The 27,999-nt window shown below is 41.0% G+C and overlaps 1 protein-coding gene across 1 annotated transcript; it reads right to left on the bottom strand.

Moving 5' to 3' along the window:
- Positions 1 to 9,789: 9,789 nt before the first annotated feature.
- On the bottom strand, positions 9,790 to 18,853 carry LOC109472873 (molybdate-anion transporter-like). The gene is made up of 14 exons (XM_019772741.1): positions 18,758 to 18,853; positions 16,491 to 16,923; positions 15,978 to 16,122; positions 14,751 to 14,811; positions 14,465 to 14,572; positions 13,500 to 13,618; positions 12,920 to 13,056; positions 12,208 to 12,368; positions 12,003 to 12,073; positions 11,731 to 11,785; positions 11,411 to 11,513; positions 10,912 to 10,979; positions 10,457 to 10,536; positions 9,790 to 9,963 (listed from the first exon to the last, which is right to left on the bottom strand). The coding sequence occupies exons 2-14, from the start codon at positions 16,633 to 16,635 to the stop codon at positions 9,873 to 9,875; spliced, it is 1,344 nt and encodes a 447-aa protein (XP_019628300.1). The 5' UTR covers positions 16,636 to 16,923; positions 18,758 to 18,853; the 3' UTR covers positions 9,790 to 9,872.
- Between the last annotated feature and the right edge of the window lie 9,146 nt (positions 18,854 to 27,999).

The following is a 27,999-nucleotide window of genomic DNA, read 5'->3' as shown; positions in this document are numbered from 1 at the left end:
AGAGAGAGAGAGAGAGAGAGACAAACACACACACAGAAACACACACACAGAAACACACAGTTCCACAATCTTTCTCAAGCACACGGACTATAGACAGAAAGAGGGAGAGACCTTACGGCTATTACAAGTTATCTCCTAATGCCACATCAGTGTAATGTAACAGCAATTCATATTGGTCAACCTCCAGCACAAACATTATCGATCATTCCAAGCCGTCCTATGAAACACCGTTTTCCATTGCCCCCGCAGAACGCTGTTTTAGTGAGTGATATATGACCTGTATTAGCGGGGTTAATCTGGGTCCCAATTTAACCTGTCTGTAACCATAGCCCTTCAAACTCACCGCAGGCAATCTCACGGATGGGCTAGAACTGGTTTATTTCGGTTCGTAACTTGATTGAAGACAACATGAAATTGATTTATTGTACGGATTACACATGCGGATTGCTTACTGCGTGTTTTGTGTTTTTATTTCCGGGTATACAGAAGCCTTGTTTGGGTGACTGAGCTCTGTGTTTGTGTGTCTGGCCTTGGCATTACAAATGTGGTGAGAGGAGTTGAAATATCAAACTGGCGTGCAGCGCATCCAAACAACCCAGCTCAGTGTCAGTTATTTGCTGCCATGTCCACCTGTAGCTATAGACCAGAACGTTGCGTTTCCACTGCCGCCCTCCCAATGCTACAAAGCTTTATAAAAACGCTCAGCGCAGTGATGGAGAGGCGGACACCGGCCGCATTGCTGCAGAAAATGTTCTTTAGAGCGCCTAGACACATGGGGCGAGCGAGCTGTCTCCTGCTTACTCTCCAAGCAGAGGTTTGGGTTTTCTTATTTTTGGCGTGTTTGTAGGCTTTTTTTGGGGTTTCTTTTAGCACTGGAATTTTTTGGGGGTTGGGGAAAATAATTTCCAGTGCAAAAAAAAAAAACGATAAAAAGCCTCAAAACACGCCAAAAACAAGCCAAAACACAAACCTCTGCTTGGAGAGTAGCAGAAAATGTCATTTTAATTTAAAGCTCCTAGACTCGTGGGGCGAGTCCTGCTTTTGACGTTGCTTATGTCGCAACTAACAAACAACGACCATTTCAAATACTAGTGATCTGTTAACATGGCATAAACCTTATCCAAATTAAATGTAGATATAACTATTATCAGTCAAGTCTCATTTCTATTCGGATTTACTAAAAAAAAGCCCCTATGTTTCCGTAAATATGCTCAGTGCGGGTTGGTGTTCTTTAAACGCCATCCTTCATAATTAAACAACGCTTTATCAATCATGTCATGTCTTCACTCGCAATCATAAGATTACAAAATGATGTTACCAACCTTTCAGTTCTCTTGGAAACCTTTCAAAATGGAAAGAAACGTCTTCTTTGTCGTTCTTGCCTGTCTTGGCAAAGGTTGACAACTCCAGCCCTGTCCGCCCGCGTATCTCGCTGCAACTGAAGTGTTTTTGACGCCTACCAGCTTGCGGGGTTGTGATAGGGTTTGTCGCGATATCACAAATTTGGACGCAGAAAACTATGTCGGGATAGAAAAAAATCCAATGTTTGCTTTAAAAATCGTTATGCAATATCAATGAAATAGAAAGCTGATCTTATATGCAGTCAACGGGAACTACAAGCTACAATATGACTTCATATACATTGTACATGTGGATATTGAATATTATTGGGGAAAATTAGGGGAATTTATTTCATACCTACCGGTATAACATGTTTTATATTACATTCTTTTATTTTCAATTTGATCGATAGTACGTTCCTTTTATCTAATTTTCATACACTAACAGGAACTCGTATGTTTTGTGGGGAAAATAAGGATCTGGAGGTCGCATAGACCCCATGTTGAGCCTCGCACGTGCGTAGGTAGACTGATTGCATTCATCATTCAAGCCCGGGGAGTAATTAGTCTTGCAGGGTTCCCCCAGCCCCGAAAATATCTGCCGCTCTTTCCACAAAGATAATGCAATCGTGAAGCTACCTTCAGGAGTTTGGCAGAAAAATACTAATTAGTTTTCGCAGACCTGGGGGCAAAAAACAACGTTTTGGCGTCACGTGTGACGTCACAGGGGCGCGTGGACTTTCTCCTGGGTGGACGTGGGAGGTTCAAAGTGACTTTCCGATGGAGCGGTCATTTCTTTCAAAATCTAGGATCATTCTCTAGTATATTTTTCTTTAGAAATGTCTGAGTACTATCCCATGTATTTCTCCAAATGAAAACGTTCTTGAATGATTCCCAAACTACAAAATACAAAAGTATAGCTGTAGATCTACGAAAAGCAAAAACTGCGAAAACTATCTAATAAAACCCAAACAGCGACATTGTGTGCTTCTAATGTATAACACCGTTCCCTTTTTTATTATTTTTACAGTCACGTCCGTTATTATTTTGGCATCGGCTCCTACTGTGGCTCAGTTGCAAAACAAGCTGCAGTCGGACTTGGAGCGAATTTGGGAGTGGGTGACAATAAATCAACTTGTACTTAACATTGGGAAAACAAAAGCAATACTGATGGGAACACAACAAAAACTAAAGCAGAGTCCAAAATTGCAACTAAGCATTGAAGGGATCAACATTTCACAGGTGGAACACACAGAACTGCTAGGTTTTACTATTGACCAACATCTCTCTTGGGCTTTGCACGCTGACAAAACAAAACTGAAAATGGCAGGTATTATTGCAACAATAAGAAGACACAAGACCTACTTTACCAAAAATGTTTTAAGAACAGTAATACAAACCCTCGTCTTATCACATCTTGACTACTGCTCCACACTATTGTCGTCAGCACCACAGACGCACATAGATAGACTACAAGTAATCCAAAATCGTGCAGCTCGTGTAGCCACAAACGCCACTTTTGAAGACAGACTTGACAACCTATACACTCAGTTGAACTGGCAAACAGTGAAAGAAAGACTTTTCTGTAATACATTGTGTACATTTCACAAAATAGTCACTACAAAGCAACCAAAATGTATTTTCAAAGAACTGCAGCGAATTGAATCTACACATGATCACAACACAAGACTGTCTCAGAGAGGGGCGTTTGTTCAAGGCAAACCTAAGACCAAAGCTAAAACAAGAACATTTGTCTACAGAAGTATAAAAACGTGCAACACGCTGCCTCCTCACATGCTCACCGAAAACGCACGCACATTTAAAGTAAACATCAGTCAACTATGTAAAAAATACGAGCACATGCGTCTTGACACATGGTGGTAAGACACATGGAGCACAGGTGTACCTCTGACCTCTCCACAACTTGTATATTTGCTGTTGTTAGAAGTATAAGTAAATTTAATAAGTAGTTACTGTTACTTAGTAATTTTTATTGTTCTTGTTAAGCAATTGTTATGTATAATCCCCGTAAATAATTTCATCAGGTTGGAAGATACTTAGGGTATAGGATTTTCTTCTAACACAACCAGTAAGGTTCTCACCTGCTTACGTTTCGATGTCTATCAGACACCTTCCTCAGAGCTTCTGACTGGAGTTCTGCAACTCGCCGCTATTTAACGCCAAAGTAGGTGGCGCTTTTGCGGCGAGAATGCAATCCCAAACGTGGCTGAGCTTGTGTCCCCAGTGTTGGCCAACCTGTTTATGGAATGGCTGGAACAGGAAGCCATAGCGACAGCGCCCATTTTCTGCAGACCCAAGCTCTGGAAGAGATATGTGGACGACGTGATGGAGATAGTGAAGAAGGGTGTCCATCAAGATCTCACAGACCATCTTAACAACATAGATCCCACAGGAAGTATTCAGTTCACACATGAGGAGGAGAAAGACAACACATTACCGTTCCTGGATACTCTCCTGGTACGAAAGGGGGATGGCACAGTAAAGCTTCTAGTGTACAGAAAAAGTACACATACAGACCAGTATCTCAACTTCAAGTCCCACCATCCACTGCACCAGAAACTGGGAGTCATCCGCACCCTCATGGACAGATGTAACTCGGTGGTGACAGAGGAGGAGGACAAGGAAAGAGAAACACAGCACATCAGAAGAGCCCTTGTCCGGTGTGGGTACCCGGAATGGACCTTTCGGAAGGTGGAACGGAAAGAGAAGAGGTCAAAGCAGACAGAGAAGAACAGGAAAGAGGGGGAGAAAACTAGGGCCATGGTGATTATCCCATATGTGAAAGGAGTAACCGAACCACTGGAAAGGGTATTCAGGAAACACCAGGTATCCACAGCAGTGAAACCAAAAACAACATTGAGGAACCTGCTTGTCCACCCCAAGGACAAGATGGGGGACCACGTGAAAACAGACTGTATATATAAAATAACATGCAAAAGCTGTGATCAAGTGTATATTGGAGAAACTGGCAGGACCTTTGGCAAAAGACTGGAAGAACACAGAAAAGAGGCAGACAACAGCGAAACCGTAAGATATACACGCTCCCAGAAACAACAAGCACAAAAAGAAGAGAAGAAATCGGCAGTCACAGACCATGTTGCCAGAAACAATTGTGTGATAGACTGGGAGGGTGCCAGGGTCATAGATAGGGAGGACAACAGAAGAATCCGTTGGATTAAAGAAGCAGTCTGGATAAGGAAGTCTACCCCAGTGATGAACCGGGACGAGGGGGGATACAAGCTCAGCCACGTTTGGGATTGCATTCTCGCCGCAAAAGCGCCACCTACTTTGGCGTTAAATAGCGGCGAGTTGCAGAACTCCAGTCAGAAGCTCTGAGGAAGGTGTCTGATAGACATCGAAACGTAAGCAGGTGAGAACCTTACTGGTTGTGTTAGAAGAAAATCCTATACCCTGTTATGTATAATGTTGTTGAATCCTTTGTAACTATTAAGTTGATAATTGTATGTATTCTATTATGTGAAAGGACTCCAGGAAGATTAGTATACACAGCTTGTATAACTAATGGAGATTCCCAATAAACAAACAAACAAACAAATCGCGCTTTCTAAAATAACAAGCAACATCATGCAGGCACAGGAGGGACTGTAGTATAAGGTAAGGTCTTGTGTCATTCTAACTTCCCCTTCACGGTGCTTCCGTGTTGTACGTGTAGTGAGCCACCAGGTCTAATCCATTTTATCATGGTAATAACTACACATTACCTTGATTCTTGATGATGACAATATGACATCTAGCGTTTGGTCCAGCGGCTCCAAATATTTGCATCAACATCATTAGCATTTAAAGTACTGTTTTCGGTGTATGTTTGTGTTTGTTTGTTTGTTTGTTTGTTTGTTTGTGTGTGTCTGTGTGTGTGTGTGTGTGTGTGCGTGTGTGTGTGTATGTGTGTGTGTGTGTGTGTGTGTTTTATCGTGGGCCCTTTGTACTACGTCAGACAGTCTCTTTGCTCGTGCCATGCCAATGAGCTCACACAAACTGCGGGTTTGAAATCGCCGAATTTTTGTTTCTAACAAAAATCAAGATGTGTGCACGTTTGAAAACTGCGGTTTTAACCTTTCATGGTGAATCCACCGGTTGTGATTGAAGAACATGTCACAGATGTTACCGCTTCAATATCAGCACTTGCAACATTGTAATCTTTTCGATGTATCTTTCTCTGTATAGCCAGTATTACCGACCTGCCTTCGGCGTAACACACCAGCTTTGATTTGTATGATCATTCGTAATGACATCTCAAATATTGTAAACTTTGAAGTCCTCTTCATTTGAAGACCGTAAATTTAATCTGTACTAAACAGACGTCTAATGATTTGGTTTGATCAACAATCTCTTTCGTCTTTTAATGTGATGTTAGCGATGCTTTGGTGTTATAGAGGCACCGATACTGAGGGAAAACGATATTTTCTTGCGTTGGAAGACTACAGGCTTTAATTTCCGTTAACCGGAAGTTATATAGGAATCCAGGTTTCAGATCTTTCCGATCAAACCTGACAAGGTTTTTTTTTCTTGAGAGCTCCACCCCCGCCTAGTTAGAGTGGACCAGCTGTCGCCACCCCTGCTGTGATGACTTTTCAGCACCAAGGAAAGGGATATTCGCGTGTCTCAACTACAGTACCCAGAACCGTGCCTATCTAGTTCTATGCCTGAATTGGTTAGGTTTGGGATCAGGCACGGTTCTCTGCAGTCTCCGTGAAACTAAGAACGTATGGCGTAGATTTGCTCCAGGCACGATACGCGTGTCATGAGCAAGAGTCTGGATAACGCGCGATTCTGCACACAACATAAACCCATTTTAGGAAGCTGTTCTCAGAAAACTGTAGCATGTACCTGCAAAGTTTTTTTACACAAACAAAAATGTAGCTTAAAATGTTCCACCCGAAGAAAATTTCTCTGACATGTGTGCACTTCAAGTCGTCGCGATAATTAAATTAAATGTATAACGATGCATATCTCTGCCCTTTATTAGATTATGTGGCTATTTTTACTTCTGAACTCCAAGCAGCTTCAGTTTTACTGATGCCTGAACATTTGAAGTGTGCAAACCTCGGGGATTAGTGACGCTGCATTAGTTGATCCCTGAAAATTTACCTCAATGGACGTGGTGGTTTGAAAGTACCCGATGGAATATATTGCAGTTGACGTTATCTATAGATACACTCCTTATTGACGTAGCCTCCTTTTCAGGCGTTCCGGGATCGGTCGTTTTTTTGAGGGGGGGGGTATTTTCTGATCAAACGTACTTAGGAGATCGCACGCAATAGAACCTCTGGCTGGCAACCCTGCATAGCTCTCCCTGGAACCCGGAACGCCTGACAAGGAGGCTAGTATTGACGCATGTATCGCATCCATTCAACCTTATCGTTTTCCCTATATCGTGCAACTTGTCATTGCGGAATGTTGTCCCCTTCAAGGCCGGTGTGTGTGTTTCTGTGCGTGCCTGCCAGACCTAGACATTGATTATGTCGGGGAGACGTATGGACTGCGCGATAGTCGATAGATGGCGGTAAGAACTGAGATCAGCTGGAAGCGCATACGGGGGATTTGTCATATTGTATTTCACTCCCCAGGTCCCAGCCTTGGGTTCAGGTGGGAAATGTGTTGTTTTGCTGACGTTTCTTCTTCTTCTTATGTAATTTGGATTCAACTCTATCATTTTGAGTGAGTAAATATCCTCATAGATTTTCTTTGCTTTTTTTTTACCTAAATTTGATAGGGGATAGCGTTTGCCAAATACACTGGCATGGGGACGGGGAGTTTGGAATAGTCCATTTTGCACAGGGGTAACTTGGAAGGAGCCCATTGTTGCATGGGGAAAAATTGCATTTCAACGCACCCTAGCGCTCAAATGTACACGGCGTTTTATTGGTGATTTTATCAGTAAATTTTCATTAATTGTTCTTGCATTATCCTCTGTGAACTCTACACAGATTATTTGACAGGGTCAGAAGAGCTCTAGATGTCCGAAAACGCTTGGACTGCGATTCACTGAAATGAACACGAACACATTGAACAGCAAGTTCAGCACCAAGGACAGAACCCTTGCCTCTAGAACCTGAAATATGCTGGTCCGAGCTTGTATGTCCATTTGTCGTTGCTGTTTACAGCTACCATTGTCCATAATTTTATTCCCAGTAGCCTTTTAGACACTACTAAAGGAATTCATTCTTTCGGAAGACCTACCATTTATTATGCTTTTACTTGTATGTCTGTAGAGTTTTTGTATTATTTTAATGATGTATTGTACATGTATTATATGGGTTTTTACCTGAAATTAAGAATGAATGAAATGAATGAGAAACAATATCCTTTGCATATGTGTTCCATTTTCAGCACTAAGGCATCCTCCCATGGCAGGGGCAGCGGCTCCGAATTCCTTCTCCACCCCTTACCCCTGCCGAATAACCCCGCATCTTCTACTCTGCGACCCCAGGAATATTAATATTCATGAGCTTTCCTTATTTGGCATGACCCCATTTCTGACTTGGCCGCCGGCGACTCCGCCGCCGCCCGGTGATGAGCCCATTGGGGAGGCCGTGCGGGGCAAAGTCACCGAGCCGCCCCCTCTTTTCTCCGCGCCGACACCTTCCCCGTGCTCGGCGGGATCCGCGCGCAGCCTCCAGCACACGCTAGCGCCCCGCCGACGCCCGCAGCGGCCTGCATCGCAAAATTCTCTTCCCAAGACGACGCCATGTTTGTTTTTATTTGTCACTGAACAGCCGATGTAAGAGCCGACATGATTGGTTCCGATAGCTAGCGTAGCTCATAAATATTTAATGTAAAGTGCGTTGAAGATTTTCTCTGTGATACGTGATTGGCTGAGAGTGTGTCCCTGGAATTGGGTCGTAGAGTAGAAGATGCGGGGTTATTCGGCAGGGGTAAGGGGTGGAGAAGGAATTCGGAGCCGCTGCCCCTGCCATGGGAGGATGCACTAAGGACGGCACCATTGAAATAGCTGCATGCGTCCGCCGCCATGTTGGTGTCCCTATGACGTCACGTCGCCTGTTACTTGATAGGCTTTGATAGGCTCATCATTTATGCCGCCTGGACTCGGACTGAAAGCCAGTGGACAAAAATATCTCTGAGCAGGTCAAACGAGTCATACATCATTCATAGCGCCATAGTTCAAATTTCAAACGATACATTAGCCGCTCTCTGATTGGTGGGACCGATAATTGCCATGCTTTTTATTGGTTGAACTGAGAATGGTGATGTACAGCGAGTTAGGATCAATGTATTGATTGTGGCACGATTAGACCTCAATGATGAACCAGTTACGGAAATAGCCTGCCACACGTGTTACATTAAAGCACGGAACACATTCATTTCCGCTGTAGATCTTCACGTTACCTTATTTGGCGCTGTGCAGGATGAAAACACCCACAGAGGCAAAACTGGAAATCTAATTATAGTTCTTTGAAATTTGAAACACCAACTTTCATCATTCTGCCGCCAAAAATGGTGAACTTTAAGACATCTACTGAAGCACCAGTAATGCCCAATGTTTTATAGATATCCTGGTGTTAGATTAATGGATTAAGAAGGCACTTATAACATTTTATCTTCTTTGTGTCTATTTTAGAAAGTCTAAGGATAGCTCGCAAAATTATGCAAGTATATCAAGAAGGTTCTCTCACACACGAAATGATATTTGATTTTATTTCAATATCCAAGTAGTATACAGTGAAGTGGAATTTGTCTCAAACCCATTTATCAAGAGTTTTGAGATAATGCAGCATGACTAAGATTTGGATGAAGTTTACCATAAAACATTGTCTAAGGACACACCAATCTAATTTCTTACAATCTCATCATGTTCCAATTGTGAAATCATGGGTCACAAATATACAATTTTGGTCACTCAATGACCGCTCAGCTATAGCGCTGTAGTGATTGGGGACCTGAATAAAGCTACATCCATCAAAATGTACAACGAGATGCAACAACTGGTAACACATTTACTAACACAAAATTCTTATTATTGCTAGATTTAGTGATATGTGAAACACTAAAAACCTTTCAATTGTTCCTTCTCAAATTGCCATTGTAATAACAGCCTTCAGTAAGTAGAATGAATTCCACTACTACCTGCCACATAAAAAAAAATCTAAAGGCTTTTACTAATGTAGCATCAAGGTATGCACACTTCAGACATCCAGTTGTTCAACACATTTTTGAGAAGGCTTTGATAACACTGTCTTTCTGATGTGGCAGTCTTACGATACCCCGTGAAATCATGAGAGTTCATGTTTCAGTAGTACACAAATAAGGCACTTTAATGAGGTAAAACATTTTTAAAATTATTTAATGCACCAAAATGTTCCATTAAGTCCTTTAAGTAGCTGAATTGCACACACCACAAAAAATTCCACCAGCTTTTTGCTTATAATTTTTTTGCAAGAGGCTTAAGTACTATTCACACCAGACTAGGTCTAAAAGCTCCTGGCTTGCAACAGAGATTGGCTTTACAGCCTGCAGTACCAATAGTAATCCCTAGATGTCCTCGATGAGCGGTTTCTTGCTTCCACTAGTTTCCTGGTTAGGGGAGGAAGGTGCTGTAGGCTTGTCCGATGTCACCGCAAGCCTAAAGGAAGAAAAAATCATGGAATTTTGATAAATATATTCCAAGGACAGTTTTTTTTTCCACCAGACAAACGTCATTCCATTTGAAAGACTACTTTCCCGCCAGACAGCCGTTAAGGCATTTTTCCACTCCTTATTTCCACTCCGTATTTGACTCATATTTCTATGGTATGGTTTGAATTCATCAAATATGTTGGATCAAGAGCTGACAACCTATCTTTCTAACTAACATAACAGCTAGAGAGACTCAATAAACTACTCTATGTTCATCCGTGAATAGTTTCATCAGGTTGGTAAGTCACTGAGTAAAGAAGCTCTTTTTTACACAACCAAGTGTTTTATTCACAGCTGACGTTTCGGTGACCGTCTGTCACCTACCTCAGGACAATTCTGACTAGTTCACATTGCACTGCAGCACAGGTGTCGCTGCTATACTCTATGTTCAGTTCCCCATTTTTGGCGATGCCTCAGGGGTGAAGTCATTTTGTACTTACGTGTAGACCCACTGCTGTGCCAGGCAGGCGACCATCAGGAACCCTGAACAGCATTTGAAGATCAGACTCATCCCAAGGTTCTGCCAGAAAAAAGAACATAGCATGTAACATTAATAACAAAGTTAGCTTCATTTTCAACACAAAAATACTGATGACTAATCTCCAAGCAGATCTTTCAGTGGGGGTAAGACAGTATCAAATTTGTCAGTCTGTATCCATTTCCCCACCAAAATGGACACAGACTGACAAATTTGATACTGTCTTACCCCCACTGAAAGATCTGCTTGGAGATTAACTGATGACTAGTCTTTTTTTCAGCCATCTTTTACCATTTTCCTTCAATGGATATCATGTGTCACAAAAGGTCACCTATATTGGATCAATTAAATAGCAGAAAGTTCTGGCATTACAAAACAAGAAGATTTAAAAGAGAAGCACTTAGGGTTGAAGGTTACCTGGAGTAATATTGAAATGACGATCATGTTGAGGGGGATCCGGAAACAGTTGTAGACTGTAGCTCGAGCTGGAAGATAACATGTCAATAGAAGATGAACATTTATGTACTCAAAATGCAGGGCTCGAAATTCTTTTTTGGGAACAAGTGCACTGGTGCACCCAACTTAAAAAATTGGGTGCACCATATGAGATGAAGTAAGTTAGAATGTCAGCAAAAACTAATTATGTTTCATTTCTAAACAAAAGTACTATGACAAATTCAATGATTTTATTATTTTTCTGACACTTGGATGTTTTTAACTTGTTAACCAATGAAAATATTTGGGTACACTGGTGCACTTGCAGAAAAAAATTTGGTGCACAGCTCCAAATTTCACTGCACCCAAAATGTTTACCTGCATGTATAAAATCAGAAAAAAAAAGGACAAGTGAATCTGAGGACCAGGAAGTTGAATTGATGTGGTCTGGAATAAATTTAAACAGGTAAAAAAAACCTACTTTCTTCTGGGACATATTTTCCCTTCAGTGTGCTGAGAGCAGGCCAGAACATCCCCACACAGACTTCAAACGTCAGGAAACCCAGGAAGATAGGCACTTGTTGCTACAGGGAACAGAAAACAAATGTATTTAACATTGGACAAATTAAGTGGCTTAAAAGATACAGAGACAAAAGGCCAGAACTTTGGCAGAAACCAAGGTTTCTGTAGGTTTTTTCTAAACCTTATAATATAAAGCAACCAATAAAGTAACTTGATGGACCAAAAGCAACTTTTCAATCTTTTTTTGTGTGTGTTTACATGACAAATGGATTTTCCTACCCCTGGCATGAAGATGGGCACAGATAATGATAAGGCAGCAATGAAGAACACTGGTCTGTAATAAAAGAAAAGGAAACACAATGATACACCTACATGAATCAAGCTAACAGAACATGTAGATGGTGTCATAATTCTTGCATGAAATGCAACAACACCAAGGAAATCAGAGATGGCAGACTTCTCACCCTTACCCATTCACAATGGTTGTTAAGACGTACGTATTACCAAACGCATGGCCAAAAAAAAGTACTTATTGTATCTGTCACACCAACCTCATGAAAGACTCTGGTGTAGAAAACTTGCAGAGAATCTTGAACAGAGAGGATCCAATCATAACTGCAACCTGTGACAGAGAAATATATACAACAGGATGACTGTCAATTCATTTCAGTTTGCAGGGCTGGAATTTCACAGGCAGTCCTTTTTTCTAAAGGTTAGAAGAAATTTTTCTGTAAGTAGTAAAATCCTAATGTTTACCATGAAGTCAGCGAAGATCCAGCCGTGAGGAATAGTCTCCCTGGGTGTCTCCCCTGTTGTCTGTGAGGCCGGGGTGAGAGCAGGGGTCCACTCCAGGACAAACGTGTACATCGCTCCTTCAAACAGGGACTGGATCAGACCCAGGCACAGGATCTTCCTGTCTGTGGGGTAATGAAATAGAAGGGACTAGTGTAAGAGATGAAGTGCAGAGGGTGAGTTACAGTCGTGGAGTCGTGTGGTATAACGACAGATCGTTTGGACCAAGCGGTCCCGGGTTCGAATCCTGCCATGCCATCAATCTTGTATCCTTGGAAAAGGCACTTTACACGACTTTCCTGGATGGAGTCCTGGCAAACCCCATATCGTATTAGCCACAAAAAGGCAGCAGAATCTTCAGCTAGTGGAAGGCGGCTGCCTCAAAATGAAAGAAGAGAAGAGGTCAAACATGGCCAGCCAACCACCTGTTGCAGTTGACAAACCTCCATTCACAAGTGTTGTTAAAACAGTCCTGTGTGATTTTACATACTAGAGGCTAGACCCTTGGTTAAACCACCCGACTGGCATACTTAACATGCAAACACTCAACAACTGTCCACACTTCAGATATCCAGGTGTTCAAAACATTCTTGAAAAGGCCCCAGTAACGCCATTTTTAAAAAAATGTGGTGGTCTTAGGGTTGAATTATGAGAGCCAGAACAAATTTTAGCGTACCTTGTTTGATTGCTTTCAATGCGTTGACGAGCGACCGGCCCAGGTTGACGGAAGAGTCGCCGTAGTTTTCAGTCCAGGTGAAGACAGCGAGGATGCACATGATAACCAGCAGGACGGCAGAAACATCGAAAGGTGCACTGGACATAAAAAATCATTGTTGTCAAATACTGAAATGCTCTTACTAGTTTCTCACTGTAAAAAGACTGTAAAAAGGATGCACATCATATTACGTACGATCAAATATGTAAAAGTTGATTGTATAATTATTGTATACCACACATCCAACATTGACAAATTTAAGTAACAGAAAAAAGGAAAACCTTAACTTTGTTATCACAATGTTGAATTTCAGATTCAAGCTCTGAAGAGATGAAGTTTTACAAGTGGGTTTATAATTACATTTTGCTGACATTCTTCTTTTGATCATTTTATGCTGTGCACCCAATTTTTTTTTTCTGTGCAACTACATGTATTCCAAGAAATGAGTTTTGCCTTCAGGCTGTGTTTTCTGGCTTTGAAAGCATGTGGTTAAGTGTAGACTTCAGACGTCTGTACTTACAAGGTAGTTGTCTGTACTTACACAAATCCGAAGCGATCAGCGAACACCTGTGCCACGATACCGGCACTGATGGCCACCACGGAGTTCCCCAGCACGGCGAGAGAGAACATGCTCCCCAACAGGTCACGGTCAAATCCTCGCTGGGGGGAATCAACAGGGGCAAGGTGTCATTAGAATAGAATCAACTAGAAAGGTAACATTTGCAAAGCAAATTCATAACGCTTACCTTCAAGTATGTTCTGCTCTGTTAATTCTTATACATTCATATATATGGTCAGGCAGGAGTCTAAATCCCTCCTGCTATAAAATTGCAACATGTAACCCAACACTAGTTACCTTGGTGACAGATGTCTGGTTCAGGTCATTGAACTTATTGGTTTGGAGAAGACGAAGAAGAAGAAGTAGAAGAAGAAGAAAAAGAGGAAACAGCAAAAACAACATATTTTCCTTTGGTAAACATAATAACAAGAGTAGTAGTATAGAGTAGAATAGAACATGTTTTTACTACGCAAAACCTGTGAAATGGCTGCCGTTTGCAAGCATTTAAAATATCTTTCTCACATTAAAAAATGTTATCTGTGGGCAAAAATCTATGTCCTGATAGTAGTCAAAGGTCCATACATTGTATTTGCAGTGTGATTATTGTGGAGATGTCACCACAAAAACGTCAAATACATGTAAAACCACCATGAAGATTTGAAGATATACAGTAACTCACAGCTGTTTAAAGTTAAAACTTTTGATCCAACACAATAAAGTTCTCTCATCTAGAGCTTTTGACCAGTCACTCTGGTCTTCCTCAGTAGACTGACCCAGTGAGACTTGTCACGACTGGCTTTAGTTTAAAGGTATCTGGGAGACAAAGTCTACTGAGGAAAAACTGAGTGACTAGATGAGAGAATTCGAACTTTACTGTGTTGGATCAAAAGTTTTAACTCTAAACATGTATCTACCAACACAGATGAATTTCCATGATAGTAACTTACAGCATTGTGTTCACAGACCAGCCAGGAGTCAAAGGCACTGAACAGGATGGAGGTAGCCACGCCCCCCAGCAGCCGTCCAACCATCAGGATCCAGAAGTTGGCAAAGTGCTGGAAAAAAACATTAGGGAATCAGTTATGGCAGACTTCACCCCCTACTCATTCTTACCCTTTAGCGTGTTTCTTGTACATGTATCATAATCCACCAATACCAACCTGTTTCTGTTCATTTCATTGGTAGTAAAGTTACATGTGGTAGTGAAGATATACAGAACTTAGTAGTTCTCACCTTGGTAACACAGGCCAGGCTGTACAAGATACCATACAAGATGCAGTTGGTTCTACGTCCACTGTATAAATGAAAAAGAAATAATGTCAAATGAAGCAGGCAATTACTGAATATTGGATACCCATGTGTGCTGTCCTTGGTGCTGATCACCTTCATATGTGTTTTGTCTTTGATGCTGAACACCCTCCGTACAACAAATGTTGAGTACCTATGTGTACTATTCTTGGTGCTGAACACCTTCCCTACAACATAGAAAAAGGCGATATTAACATTTTGTAAAATAAAAGGTGCCCTAAAGTATTTGTGCCTCCAACATCCGATTACATTCAACCATAATGAAGACGTTTGCAGTTTGTACAAAATATACACAGCCTTCTGATGTTGGCAAACAATCGAACCTTACAAATCATGCTTCCTGTTCTTGATTCCTGCTTCCAGATAATTGAGTTAGGTTTTGTTGACCCTGGTGTCACAGTGAACACAGCAGCCAGTTCAGAACCTTTTGAAAAACTAAATCAAATTATCATGATTGAATAAAATTACTGTTCACTGAGGGGGAACAGTGGACAGCATCCCTCTCTTTTAGAACCCCTCTTTTAAGAAATTCAAGTAGTGTGCACATGCACTCGTGTTTTCAAGTTCAAGTAGTGTGAACTATGCACACTTAAAATCACCCAGGACTTTCTGCGCAGGACTCACATTTTGTCCGCAAAGGATCCGACGACAAGCTATCATATGATTGCTTTGTTTGCTTCTGAAAAGAACCTTTTGTAAGCTGCGACTGATTCCAAACTGGCTGCAATGTTCAGTGAGGGGGAACAGTGGACAGCGTTCCTCTCTTTTAGGACCCCTCTTTTAAGAAATTCAAGTAGTATGCAAGTCAGGTGAGCAAACAATAGCCGAGATTTGAACTCCCAACCATATGCATGGCAGGGGTGCTGATCACTGAACTATGCACACTTTAAAGAGGGCCTGCAAGGGGTGGTCCCGACAACACTCTACGCTGAATTCGGAAACCCTCGATTACGCTTTACAATAAATTCCAAGTGGCTACAACGCATTACGTAGAATTAAAACGGCAAATACGCTCTACGCAACATGCGAAGAGTGGTCCGTCTACGCTCTACGTAGAATTAAAACGGCCGATTACGCTCTACGGAAAAGGGCTTGCGGGCCCCCTTTAAACCACCCTGTTAAACCACCCTGGACTTTCTGCGCAGGACTCACATTTTATCCGCAAAGGATCCGACGACCGTCCCAAACACCATGCTGGAACCGAAGCCTGCGACAAACAGCTGTTCTATCTGGTGTGTGGTCATCCCATAACTCTGGTACAGCGCGTATACGTGTGGGCCCTGCATCCAGTCTCCAGCTATACACACAAAAACAAAATATAATGGTGTTTGTTAACAACTCATGATTTTAAACCATACACACAACAAAAAGCTTGCTACTCCGGGGAGCTTTCAAGACATCTCCTTTAGTTAGCAACCTGAAAGTCAGATGTCGTCTTGGAGTTCTCTTGTTACAATATTGACTTGATGTCCATGTTCAACGTACTGCATGATCGCCTCCCAAGCCCTTGCAAAATATGGTATATAGTTTCCCACTACATCAATACATTGTATAGTGCAACACTGCAACTACCATTATAATTTTCAATTTCTATACCAATTGCTCAAAAGTGAATGAAAGTATAATCAATGCGAATGAATCATTTATCAATAAAGCTGAACTCACCAGCCCCCAACAGGTAGACCACGAGGTAGGTTCTCTGGAATGACTGGAAGTTGCGATCCTCGACTGACGGAATCGCTGTGCGTGTGTACAGGAACAGCACCACGCAAATACCAACCAGCACGTAAAACGTTTCCACAAACACCATTTTGTCTTATATGATAATATAATTCACAACCAGAATAAAAATTAAGCCTCTTTTTTCAATAAAAAAATAAGTATCTTTTGCCAAAGTATCTTTAAATTTGATACACTGTCTCACGAAATTATATTTTGTAAAAAAAAAATAAACCCTTTAAATTTCCCCTGATGTGATTTGGTGACAGCAGTTGAAGTTTGTTAGGTAGCAGCTGGTTGGTGGCTGGTCATGTGACCTTCTTGTTGCTGATTGGTCAGAGCAAGATGGGTGATAGCATCAGCAGTTTCCGGGATGTTCCTGATAAAAAAAACAAGAATACTGTAAGTAGGACAAAATTCTCAATAAAGTGGTGTTTGCAGTGTGGCTAAGGTGATACCAAGCTTGTCAATCAACTGAGACCCAATATCCGCCCACCCACTACCAGACGCTTCATTACAACATCCTTCTAACTCTGGAACCAAAACATACACCTGCACTAAACCAATGCTGCCCCAAACAATACTCTGCCCAGGAAATATTGACAATAGTCATGTCATATAATATATTATTAAGTTTGCAGTTTGCAGTCACTTCTATACTACAAAAAAAATTTGGCAAAGTCCATGTACTGAATATTTTGAAAACATGCTTGTGGTGGTTTCCTTTTTGTAGTTTCCGTGGTGTCCTAACAACCATATGAATAATATTGTTTTCATTGTATTACAGTACACACACACTAAATGCACTACAGAATCAGTAACTCACAGTACTATAGCATGATTGTTTTATCAGTGAATTTGAAACAAAAACGACCTTTCCTCTTCTGCTATGAAATTTAAAGTCCCTGTGCAAATAACATGCATTTACAGTACATGTATTATCATACCACTCATCCTGTTGTTGGGTTATTAATTGTCAATTTTGTTTCACGTATAACTGATCTAGGATATGTAAATAGTGTGATCAAGGACATTATAATGTCCTTGTTGTTATCAAGCAAGCTATTCTGTGTCAAAATATAGCTTCAAAGTGCATTATTGAACGGTATAGGTGACAAATTGTTTGAAATTTTACTGAATATAAAAGATGAAAAATCTAAATATTATCATACATATGTATGAAAACAAATCTACTACTTGGCCAGGTGACGTGACCTTGCATTCTTTGTGGTTAAAGTTGTTGACTTGGAATCTAAGATAACAAGTAAACAGGTCTTCCCCAAGGTCACAACTTTGAGGCCTATTATATATTATTATAGGGATTTGAACCCAGAAGAACCTTTCTATTATATCAAGTCAACAATCCAAAACACAAGTCTTAGACCTTGCCACCTATATTTGTTCCCAGTGAGCTTTCAAAAATTGGTTTTTAATTTGTCCTCCAAGACTACACTTGTCTAATTGGTGACGACCTCTTTATCTTTTTGTTTGCTTGGAAAATTGTCTATAAGTAATAAGGCTAAGTCTAAATTATTCATGGGTCACTCAGCTGCATTTGTGGGCAAATCACAGGGCTCGAAATACCACCTGCATATGCAGGTTAGTGCAGGTAAAATTGGAACTGTGCAGGTATTTCTGATGTCTACCTGCACCTAACCTGCACTGGTCCATGTACTGGGTATATGCAGGTTAGTGCAGGTAAAATTGGAGCTGTGCAGGTATTTCTGATGTCTACCTGCACCTAACCTGCACTGGTCCATGTACTGGATATATGCAGGTTAGTGCAGGTAAAATTGGAGCTGTGCTGGTTTTTCTGATGTCTATCTGCACCTAACCTGCACTGGTCCAATTGTACTTGGAAATTCACTAAGGGAATAAATCTTCTTTACACGTTTACAACCAGAAAAATTTATACTACAGAAAAATAGCATTGCATAGTAATATAATAATAGTATCCTGTTGTGCTGCAGATTACAAAATAGTATCTGAAGGACATACAGTAGATTACTGTAAATTGTAAAATATTTGCAGCAGATTTTTTGCCACACAGCCTTTTACAGAGAAGTCCTCACACAGTGTACATATGTAATGTCAATATCATCGTTATATCATATGTAACGTTAACGTTAACTTACAGGGTATATATACTATTAGATTATTTAGGAAACAATATATTATTGTTGTTGTTGCAAGTCGCAAACCGATCTACCAACCTTGCCTGTCCCTGAAACTGGATGAAAATTCCGTAGACAGCTGGCGAAATTTGGAGACAATACAGCAATTCATAGGTTTGCTAGACAACTTATCAAGTAGGTCATAGAAAAATCAATAAAACAAATTCTAGAGAAATTTTAGTCGGGCGACGTTTCAGTAAACTATTTGGCTGGTGTTACAAGAACATATTTGGCAAGACAACTCACCTGTAGGTTGTATATAGGGACGTCAGATCGGCCGGGTTAGCTCACCTGGTCTGTGCGTTTGTGTTACCTGTCCTTCCGCAGGACAGACAGACACACCTGTTCTGTTCGTGTTTCCGGGTTCCGCCATGTTCTCATGACGTCACGGCTAACCTTTGCGCTGATTGGCTGACGGTCAGGTCGCGCGGGAAATACGACTAGACCGATTCTGTCTGCAGTTCACGATACTTCCGCAAGAGGGCCAGATGACATTCGGATGGTCAAAACTTAAATTTCAATACCCAATTGTCTCAACAATATACTAGTAGTAGGTCTATTAAAGGAGGTTAACCACTTTTTCAAATACCGCTTTACATAGATTTTTCCACGATCTCATATCTTCACCAGACTTTTAATTTATCTACGACTGATGAATTGTAAATTTTTGTTATTGATAATGGGTTACATTTTCAATAACACATTATCACAATATAACACATTATCACAACATAACATATTATCAATAATAAACATTTACTATTCATTGTAAATAACATAATTATTTGCACGATTTATATCAGTTGAACGTATTCTTCACCTAATGGCATAATTTTACAAGTATGATAGTATGACTATGATCTATGATGTGTAGTCTTTCTTGATACTCTTATCGGGATAAAAGATGTATCGCATGCACTTCAGCACCATACCGCAAGAGGGCCAGATACCGTTCGGACGGACTCCATTTTGCAGTACAAAATGTTCCCACAGATGGCAAAGATATATTAAGGAGCATTTTACGGGAGTGACAGGGCACATAACAGTGTACCAGTGCATGACTCGTCGAGTCTTTTATCAGGACGAAGATAAGAAGAAGTGTATTTTTGAGTGATTGCTGTGTTAGGAAGTGCGTTATCTATTTCCAATATTTGCGGACGTGTGTACGTGTACAACGCGTTTGGTCCTACTATCGTACAAACCGGAATCATCCTGTCTTTGTTTTCCGAATCTTGTCTGTTTTCATACGTTATCTGTGTGTAAGTTAAGTATATTGATAGAATAAGTTATGTGGCTGTCCACCGTTGCTGAAATAAATATATTTCATAGCATTGACTAGTTAATACCTTATTATATACATATAATACACACGATCATTCAGGTGTTCAAGACATTCCTTTAAGATCTTGAGAAACCCTCAGTAACACTGTCTAGTTTTCTTAATGTGGCGTTTTTGAGACTGGATACTTGGTGTAATTATGAGAGTTGACGTTATACCGTCCAAAATACGAGGAACTATAAAAATCACGGAAAATGGTACCGTATCTCTTAAATGTACTTTTCTGTCGGCCATTTTGTCCTCCGCTCATGGCCGGAGTCTCAGCGACCGTTGTTTTTCTATTCCTGACACAAATAAGCTTTATTCCGTCTGACCCTAAGACCAGGAGCTGATTTAACAACACAACATCCTCATGGAACAATGATACGGTAGATTAAAGTGTTCAGGTAACCACCATCTCCCGCGCTTTGTCATTAAAAAGTATCGATCCCAGTTCTTAGTGAACGAGAGCAAACTTGGCGGTTGATATCGGTGCTTACATTCCTCCCCACAGCCCGGGTTTCGGGGCGTCCCAAAACTTTTAATGTGCTATCAGGATGGACGATAGTTAATTTATGTTTGATTTCTATTTCATTGCAATACTCAGTTACTTCGTGGCAATTGTTTGCGGATTTCTGATAACCCCCCGGCTGGACAGAAATCTCGACAGCTCGGCGATAATTAATCACCGAGAGTTGATAAGAAATTTCTGCAATCAAGTAGCTAGAAAACAAGAAGTAGCTATAGGAGATATTTAGAGTTTTGGTGAATCTATCGTCACAATCGTCTAACGTACTACAACAGGCATAAGACAAAATACCCCCCTCCCTTCTTGCCACTGTACGTCATTCCAATATCTACGGAGTACGGACACACGACGATAACACACACAAGAAAATAATACCTCCATGGTACGTTCTGAAATAGATGCGTCCGGCCACAAGATAGCACTGTTACCAAATCCCACTCTCTTATTGGTTGAATCGTTAATTTTGATTGACAGCCAGGACAGTCTATAAGAATCATAACTCTGTAACTCTGAATTAAGGGACCAACATTATGTAGATCAACCAAATATTTATTGCTGACTATGTGTAAATGGAGACTATGAACATGTAATTAGATAGATCCGGCCAGTAGATATTAATTACAGTAATATTTACCAACGTTGCTACACACAGAAAGAATCTTCCATTTTTTATCTAAACGTTTAAGCATTTTCACAGACACTGAAAACGTAGAAAACGGAGACCGCTTACAAAATACAAGAAATTTGGTACAATCATAACAGATAAACAACTCGAAAAAGCTACTAATACTTAAGACACTAAAGCCCCGCCCTCAGAGCCTACAAAGAAGGATAAGGATGGGAAGCAATTAAATCCAGATCAGAGCTATTAAAACGACTAGACTTTACATAACCCTGCCATCTGTGTTCGGGTTATCATATGTTTATTTTATGAGTTTGATATTGTTCCTATCGCGCCTACAGAACAACAGGCGCACATAACAGCCCGGCGTGGTAACGCGTACATGTACATTAGTACGTACTGTGGGCGTGTGCTCGTTCTGCACTGACCAAGTTCAGAAGTCCAAGGTTTTTCCTAACACCACGGTCACGTCCGTCGTAAGACCGTCGTGCGATTTTGATGCCGCAGAGATTTTTAGAAACAACATCGACAAGGATATATTTAAGATAGTCTTTTTCGTCACAAGACAGTTGAGTTTTGTACTGCCCCTGCACGACTGTTCCAAGACTACCTTCAGTTTACGATCCTACGACAACCTTACGGCGAAAGTTGTTGAAACTGTTCTACCTGAGACACAAGGATGAGATCATAGCAATGACGATTTTGTTTTCTATGTTTGTCACTGATTGCAAACAGCCAAACGACCTGGTCTGTTGCTTTAAAAAAAAAAGAAATATCCACAATGTCAGTAGAGCTTGCAATGCTTCTTTATCCATGTATCGAGGAGAACCACACCTTGAGCATACATGGATAAAGAAGCATTGCAAGATTTCTACAGACACTCAGAATACAGAAAACCTATAACCAATCTATGTCAAACGGCTCTGCAAATGTGCAAAATACCACATGTATCGTATCACTGAGCTAACGATACTTTTTAAATGAAATATTGAACTAAACCTACTTTCAGAAACAAGAAGAACCATGTGATTTCTATCTCAGTCCCTTGAACTTTTACATCAGAAAAAAATTACCGTCCAAATCTTGCAACCACACTGTTAAGGTGAAGGCCACATTTGTCGCACGACACACAAATTGACGGCACGGAATTTAGGACATTCCTCGGGAATAGTCGTGGGTATGTCTTACAAAGTTCAGCTGTCTTGTGAGAGAAAAGATTGTCCTGGATTCTTGTCGCCGGTTGGTTCTGTCATACTCTGGACGACAAAAAAAGTTAAGTTGAATGTGGCTACGCCTTGATCGACCTGGTGTTTTATGACTCCAGGTCGTTCTTTACAACAAGTTATACGTTGAACATGCAGAAAAATGTAAGGAACTGTTTCACTGCGAATGGCCAGTTCATACTCTCTTTCACATATTGACACGCTGTAGGAATAGATGTATGGGAGAACTTGGAATTGCAGTTGAATCCAAAACATTGCTTGGCGAATTGGAGTTTTTTTATTGACTTCTTGTGGAGGCGAGAATACTTGCCGTGCCTGGTGACCCGGTGTAGCGGCACAATCGTATCTGATAAATCGGTCTAATTACCTGTTCATAGTGTCGCCGGCCACACCATTAACCAGCAGGATCGCTACATCCGTATTATAATGGTCACAGCAGGGATTTGCACGGTAATTTTTCAGATTTAAAGGTTTAAGGGAATGCGTTTGGAAACCACAGACTTCTACATGTTTCTGAGTGTAGATTTAGTTCAATATTTCATTTCAAAACCGTCGTTAGCTCTATAACATGGTACCTGTGATATCTTGCAGATTGGCACAGCCTTTTGGAATAAATCAATTAGGTTTTCTATATTCCAAGTGTCTGTAGAAATCTTGTAACGTTTGAATCAAAGACGGAAGATTCTTTCTGTACATAGAAACGTTGGTAATTATTTCAGTGCTATGAAGTGGCCGGATTTAGCTAATTACATGTTCATAGTCTCCCTGCACACATAATCAGCAATAAACATTTGGTAGATCCGCATAACATTGGTCTCTTAAGATTTAGGAGCTCATTATTCAATTTCTTGCAAGGCGAAGGGCAGAGTGCCGTGCTGGAAAAACCTTAACCGTACGATTCCTTTAGACCCTTCGGGTTGTCAATCAAAATCAACAATTCAGCCAATGAGAGAGTGAGATTTGGTCAGATGATCGTCAGGGGCGTGTCTATCAAACTTTCCTTGTTTTCTCTCCTTTATACGTCGGTGAAGGTTAGACATCCAGGTAATAAGATACGCAAAAAAAAACAGTTACTGAAGCAACTGGATATATGATTCTGTCTTCACTTATTTGCACATCAATCAATAGTTCGTGCTTATAAATTAAACCTGCCTTCCTCTTGCACGTCTCTAGCGTCACTGACGAAAGGTAACGATTAGTGGATACTAGCTGAAACGTCTGACCGTTTCCAAAATCATATCCAGTGGTTTGAGTAACTGATTTTTTTTTGCGTTTCTCTCTGACTTTGTGAAACAAGCTTAAGCGATTTGATTGGCCTGTCCTGGCGGTGGACAGACGGGTTGAATCACCAGCCTTGAAGAACCGGGAATTCCTTCCCTGCCTGGATACAGCAGGAATCCTGACTATTCTATCTGTTCGGATCTGTTTAATGACATGTTCATAGGGTACGTGGGCACACTATTACACCGGGTGATGATTGAATAAAAAAGATTGAAGGCGAACAACACTTTATTATGGATTGTCCACTGTATGATGATAAACGCACAAAGCTGTTTTACCTTCTCTCTGCTTGCTCAACGGAATTTATTACATTTCATGCTATACATAAATTCAATATCATTCTAGAAGGTAATAACCCTTACTGTGTATAAATAGGTAGATATATCAAAGAATGTTTAGACCTTAGAACAAGCAGTATAAGTTGATTCATCTATTGTTTTGTATGTAGGTTATTTTGTTGTACTCACATATTTGTCTGTATGTCTACATGTGGTTAAGGACCTTACGAAAGTCGCTGTACTTTTGATGTGTCAAATAAAGTTCTATTAAACTCAATCCATCTGACATTGAAGCCTCAATGATAATGAAGAAAATGTTAAGTTAAAGGAACTGGTCGCATACGTCGCACGAACGTCGTAAACTTTCGTTAGGTAGTCGTGTTGCGTCGTACAAAGGTCGTACAAAGGTTTTTGGGTTTTTCTTATCACCTGGATGTCTTACCAACCTCTCATTGGTCTAACAGGTAATCGCATTGCCAATGCTGGTTGAAATGCTAATGTATGATGTACAGTCAGGCTCTGTCTACATGATCACACGTGCACGATGCAATTTTTGGTCTCACGCGTGTAGCAGTTGGGAGATCTTTGTCCCAGGAACCCCGGCCGGCGCCATACTCCCACACAGACAGTGTGCTCTCGGATTAAGCCGGATTTACCAAACGTTTTCTACTTTTCCATCCACGTCAGTACATGATAACGGGGTCTGAAGGTTTGATAGTCCCCGCCTGGCGATCGTTTAAGCGATGGCGATAATATTTGAGGTAGGATTACACCGACACACACAGGTTTTGCACGAACTGGTCTGGAGTCACCCTCTATTTTCGATCTCGATGACTTTGTGTTCGTTTAAGCATTGTCTGGAGGCAATTAGCGGCGAATTATTGCACTGAGACGTAAACAGGGGCAATATCTGCTGGATTTAGGAGTTTTAGAAGTTTTCACGGTGTTTTTTGTCAACACTATATAGCGTCTTATCGTCTTATAATGAACACAGTAATTCAGTGTGATGATGACATTTGTAAACACGAAAATGTCAACTCACCCTCTCACTCAGAGCAAGGAGGTTATAACTCCATGGTCCAAGTGAGTTTGCATGTATGCAGTTTTCATGCATAACGTTTGAAGGTACAGCTATCTACTAGTATATGATACAGCAAAGAGGTCAAAAGTCTTGATTTTTGACCTTCTTGCATACAGGAAAGGCTCCATACATACGAATATCTCTGAATCGACGTCTCTGAAAAAAATCTTGTATTTCATTAACTATATCCTGTCTTTACTGTGGAATTCATAATTGCAAGTTCAACATCTTCGAAACATCCATGGCCTAGAAGCGTTATATGTGAAGATGTTGTCGACCTTAGCCTTTATCAGGCTTCGGGAGGCGGCTGGAAAGAGTAGAAATCGGTCAAATAGAGAGATAACATTTGCTCTCTCTCTATTTGGCCGATTTCTACTCTTTCCAGCCGCCTCCTGAAGTCTGGTAGAGGCTAGTCGACCAGTCACCTAGGCTTATAACTTGTAAATTATGTTGGCATCGATCGAAAAAATGAAGGCCAGATAGCAACAGAAGTATCCATAGATGCGTGATCAAATCTGTCGATAAACGTGTGACTGACGTGTTGACAGGACGATAGCACGCCGGGGAGGGTCTTTCCTCCCCAAAACCGCAGAGATAACATTGTCTGCGGCACCAATCCGGTACAATAATGGTCATTCCTGATTTCAAGCGCGCAGCTACAGTGGGAATTTTCTGAATTTGTAGTGAACCATATTGTCAAGGGGCCATCACATGACAAGAAATAGCTCGCCCGACGTCTGCGAGCCCCAAAATGATACATTTTCGGAAGCAACTAGCACAGGGTACACAGGGTAGATTTTCATCTCAGGCGAAAATCACGCTTGACCCTGTGGTACTTTTTTTAAAAGTCGTCGACCTCCTGGTCATCAATAAACTTGGTCAAACATCTTTGGTTTTCATTGACTGTACAATAGGGTTTATTACGTTAAAAACATGTCTCCCACTGAATTGTGGTTTGATGCAACGTAAAAAGATATATTCAAATCCACAACTAAATCCAAAACAGGATTTGTATGGCTTATGACTTGACAAATCCATGATGTAAAAGTCAGATTAGAAAGACAACACAACTCACTAAACTTACTACACTTCTGTATAAATGAAATTCGTTTGGTTGAACTAATAGTGATGTTTTAGTCGCCACTTCACTTCAGTAAGGGGATATAATATAACATACCGTCTTCAGAAGTATATAAAAGTATATTTTCTAATTTTATCGTTATTTCGAACGATCTGTCTCAGCTAAGACGCGTGTATATGCGACACAAATAATCGTTTCAAACTTTCCAATTAACTGTTGCAGCACACAGAGGCCATGACCCGTATTTTAGTTGTTCAAACAATATGATGTTAGTCATAACTTCGCTTCTATGGACGGAGCAACCCAATTAGTCAAATACCCCTTTTATTGAGATGATTGACCAGTCATTTGATATTAAACGGTGCTCTCAATCGATTAGCGATAGGGTCAAACAGTCAGCAAAGGAATGTGTGTGATTTAATTGCAAAGGTACATCAACGGGGAGGTCATGTTAATATTCGTCGTACAAATTTAGTGTGGGAGAATTTTCAAGCAGGCGATCAATCGTAGAGAAGGATTTAATCTGTATCTGTATAGCCGGTATAACCGCCTTTCGGCGTAACACACCAGCTTCGCAGGCACGCGGCGCGGCAGCAGCTGGCTATATTACATCGATCGACTTGTTACACCTAACCCTTGAACTTCTAGCTCTAGACTTTGTTTAAAGCTATCTAACATTTAAGACAGCATATTGAGATAAATGTTGTAAGACACATGTGCAACCCAAAATGCTTCTAAATTTAGATTTGAGATCGTACAAGGATCGTGCTACGAATCGCGTGTGTTGTATCATTGTAAATGGTTTACATTAAGTGTATATGTGTATAACTGTATATGTGTTTAACTGTAGCACTCTTACAAATACATTGTTGTTCTTGTTATATGTTAATGTTAATGTTTCAAAAAGAGAGAAGAAAGGGCAACTAACAGTAGATGATAGGTAGTTTATAGTATTATTGTAATGTATAGATTCCTAGCACTTTGCATTAGAATATAGCGTACCAGTATGAAATACTCATGTTTTACATACTGGATATCCTCTTGTGCATTTAGCCCATCTGGGCAAGAACATGCAATAAAGATTCATATCATATCATTATATGATTCAAATGCATCTGTCTGCGTGTAAGATTTTTCATCATCATCATCAGGTCGGGCGAATTGCCCGGACCAAGTCCACTCTTTCTCGCCATGCCGCTCTGTCCGCCATTAACTGCCCTAGGTGTTCGGCCCTCACCCCAGCATCTTCAGCAAGTTGGTGGATGAAGGTACGATGGGGTCGCCCTGCGCTGGAGTGTCCATGGGTTGGTGCCCAGAGTAACAGCTCACTGGCGAGCTCGTCTTTGTGTCTGTAGCAGTGTCCAGCAAATCTGGCCCTCCTCTCCCGCATGGTGGCTGACACAGATGGTAGAGTCCCATACAGTTCTGCCTTGGTCGGATGATTTTTCCAGCATTTGTTGAGCACTGCACGTAACATACGTGTGTACGTTCCGTCAAGTTTGTTCTCAAGTTTCCTTGTCAGTGTCCACGTTGATGAGCCATACAGAAGCACAGATTCCACCACCGCCCTGAAGAAATTCCTTTTAATTTTGTCTGACAATGTGGATTTCCATATTGTCCTTAGGTCGTTAAGTGCCCCCCAAGCTTTTGCTATGCGAATGCAGACGTCCTTCTCAGTGGAAGAAATGTCACCTCCCAAATAGGTGAAATGTTCCACCTCATTGAGATAGGTTCCATTCAGGGACTGAATCTTGCCATGTTGGTTAAAGCAGATATATTCAGTCTCTTTGGCATTGACATACAGTCCTATCCCGGATGCAGCCTCTTCCAGTGCATGTAGTAGGATTTCCACATCTGCGACTCTGTTT

Source organism: Branchiostoma belcheri, unplaced genomic scaffold (assembly GCF_001625305.1).
Source record: "Branchiostoma belcheri isolate BF01 breed outbred unplaced genomic scaffold, Haploidv18h27 scaffold10, whole genome shotgun sequence".
NCBI lineage: Eukaryota > Metazoa > Chordata > Leptocardii > Amphioxiformes > Branchiostomatidae > Branchiostoma > Branchiostoma belcheri.
Note: the sequence above shows the minus strand (reverse complement) of the source record. Positions and strands in the feature narration are given on the sequence as shown.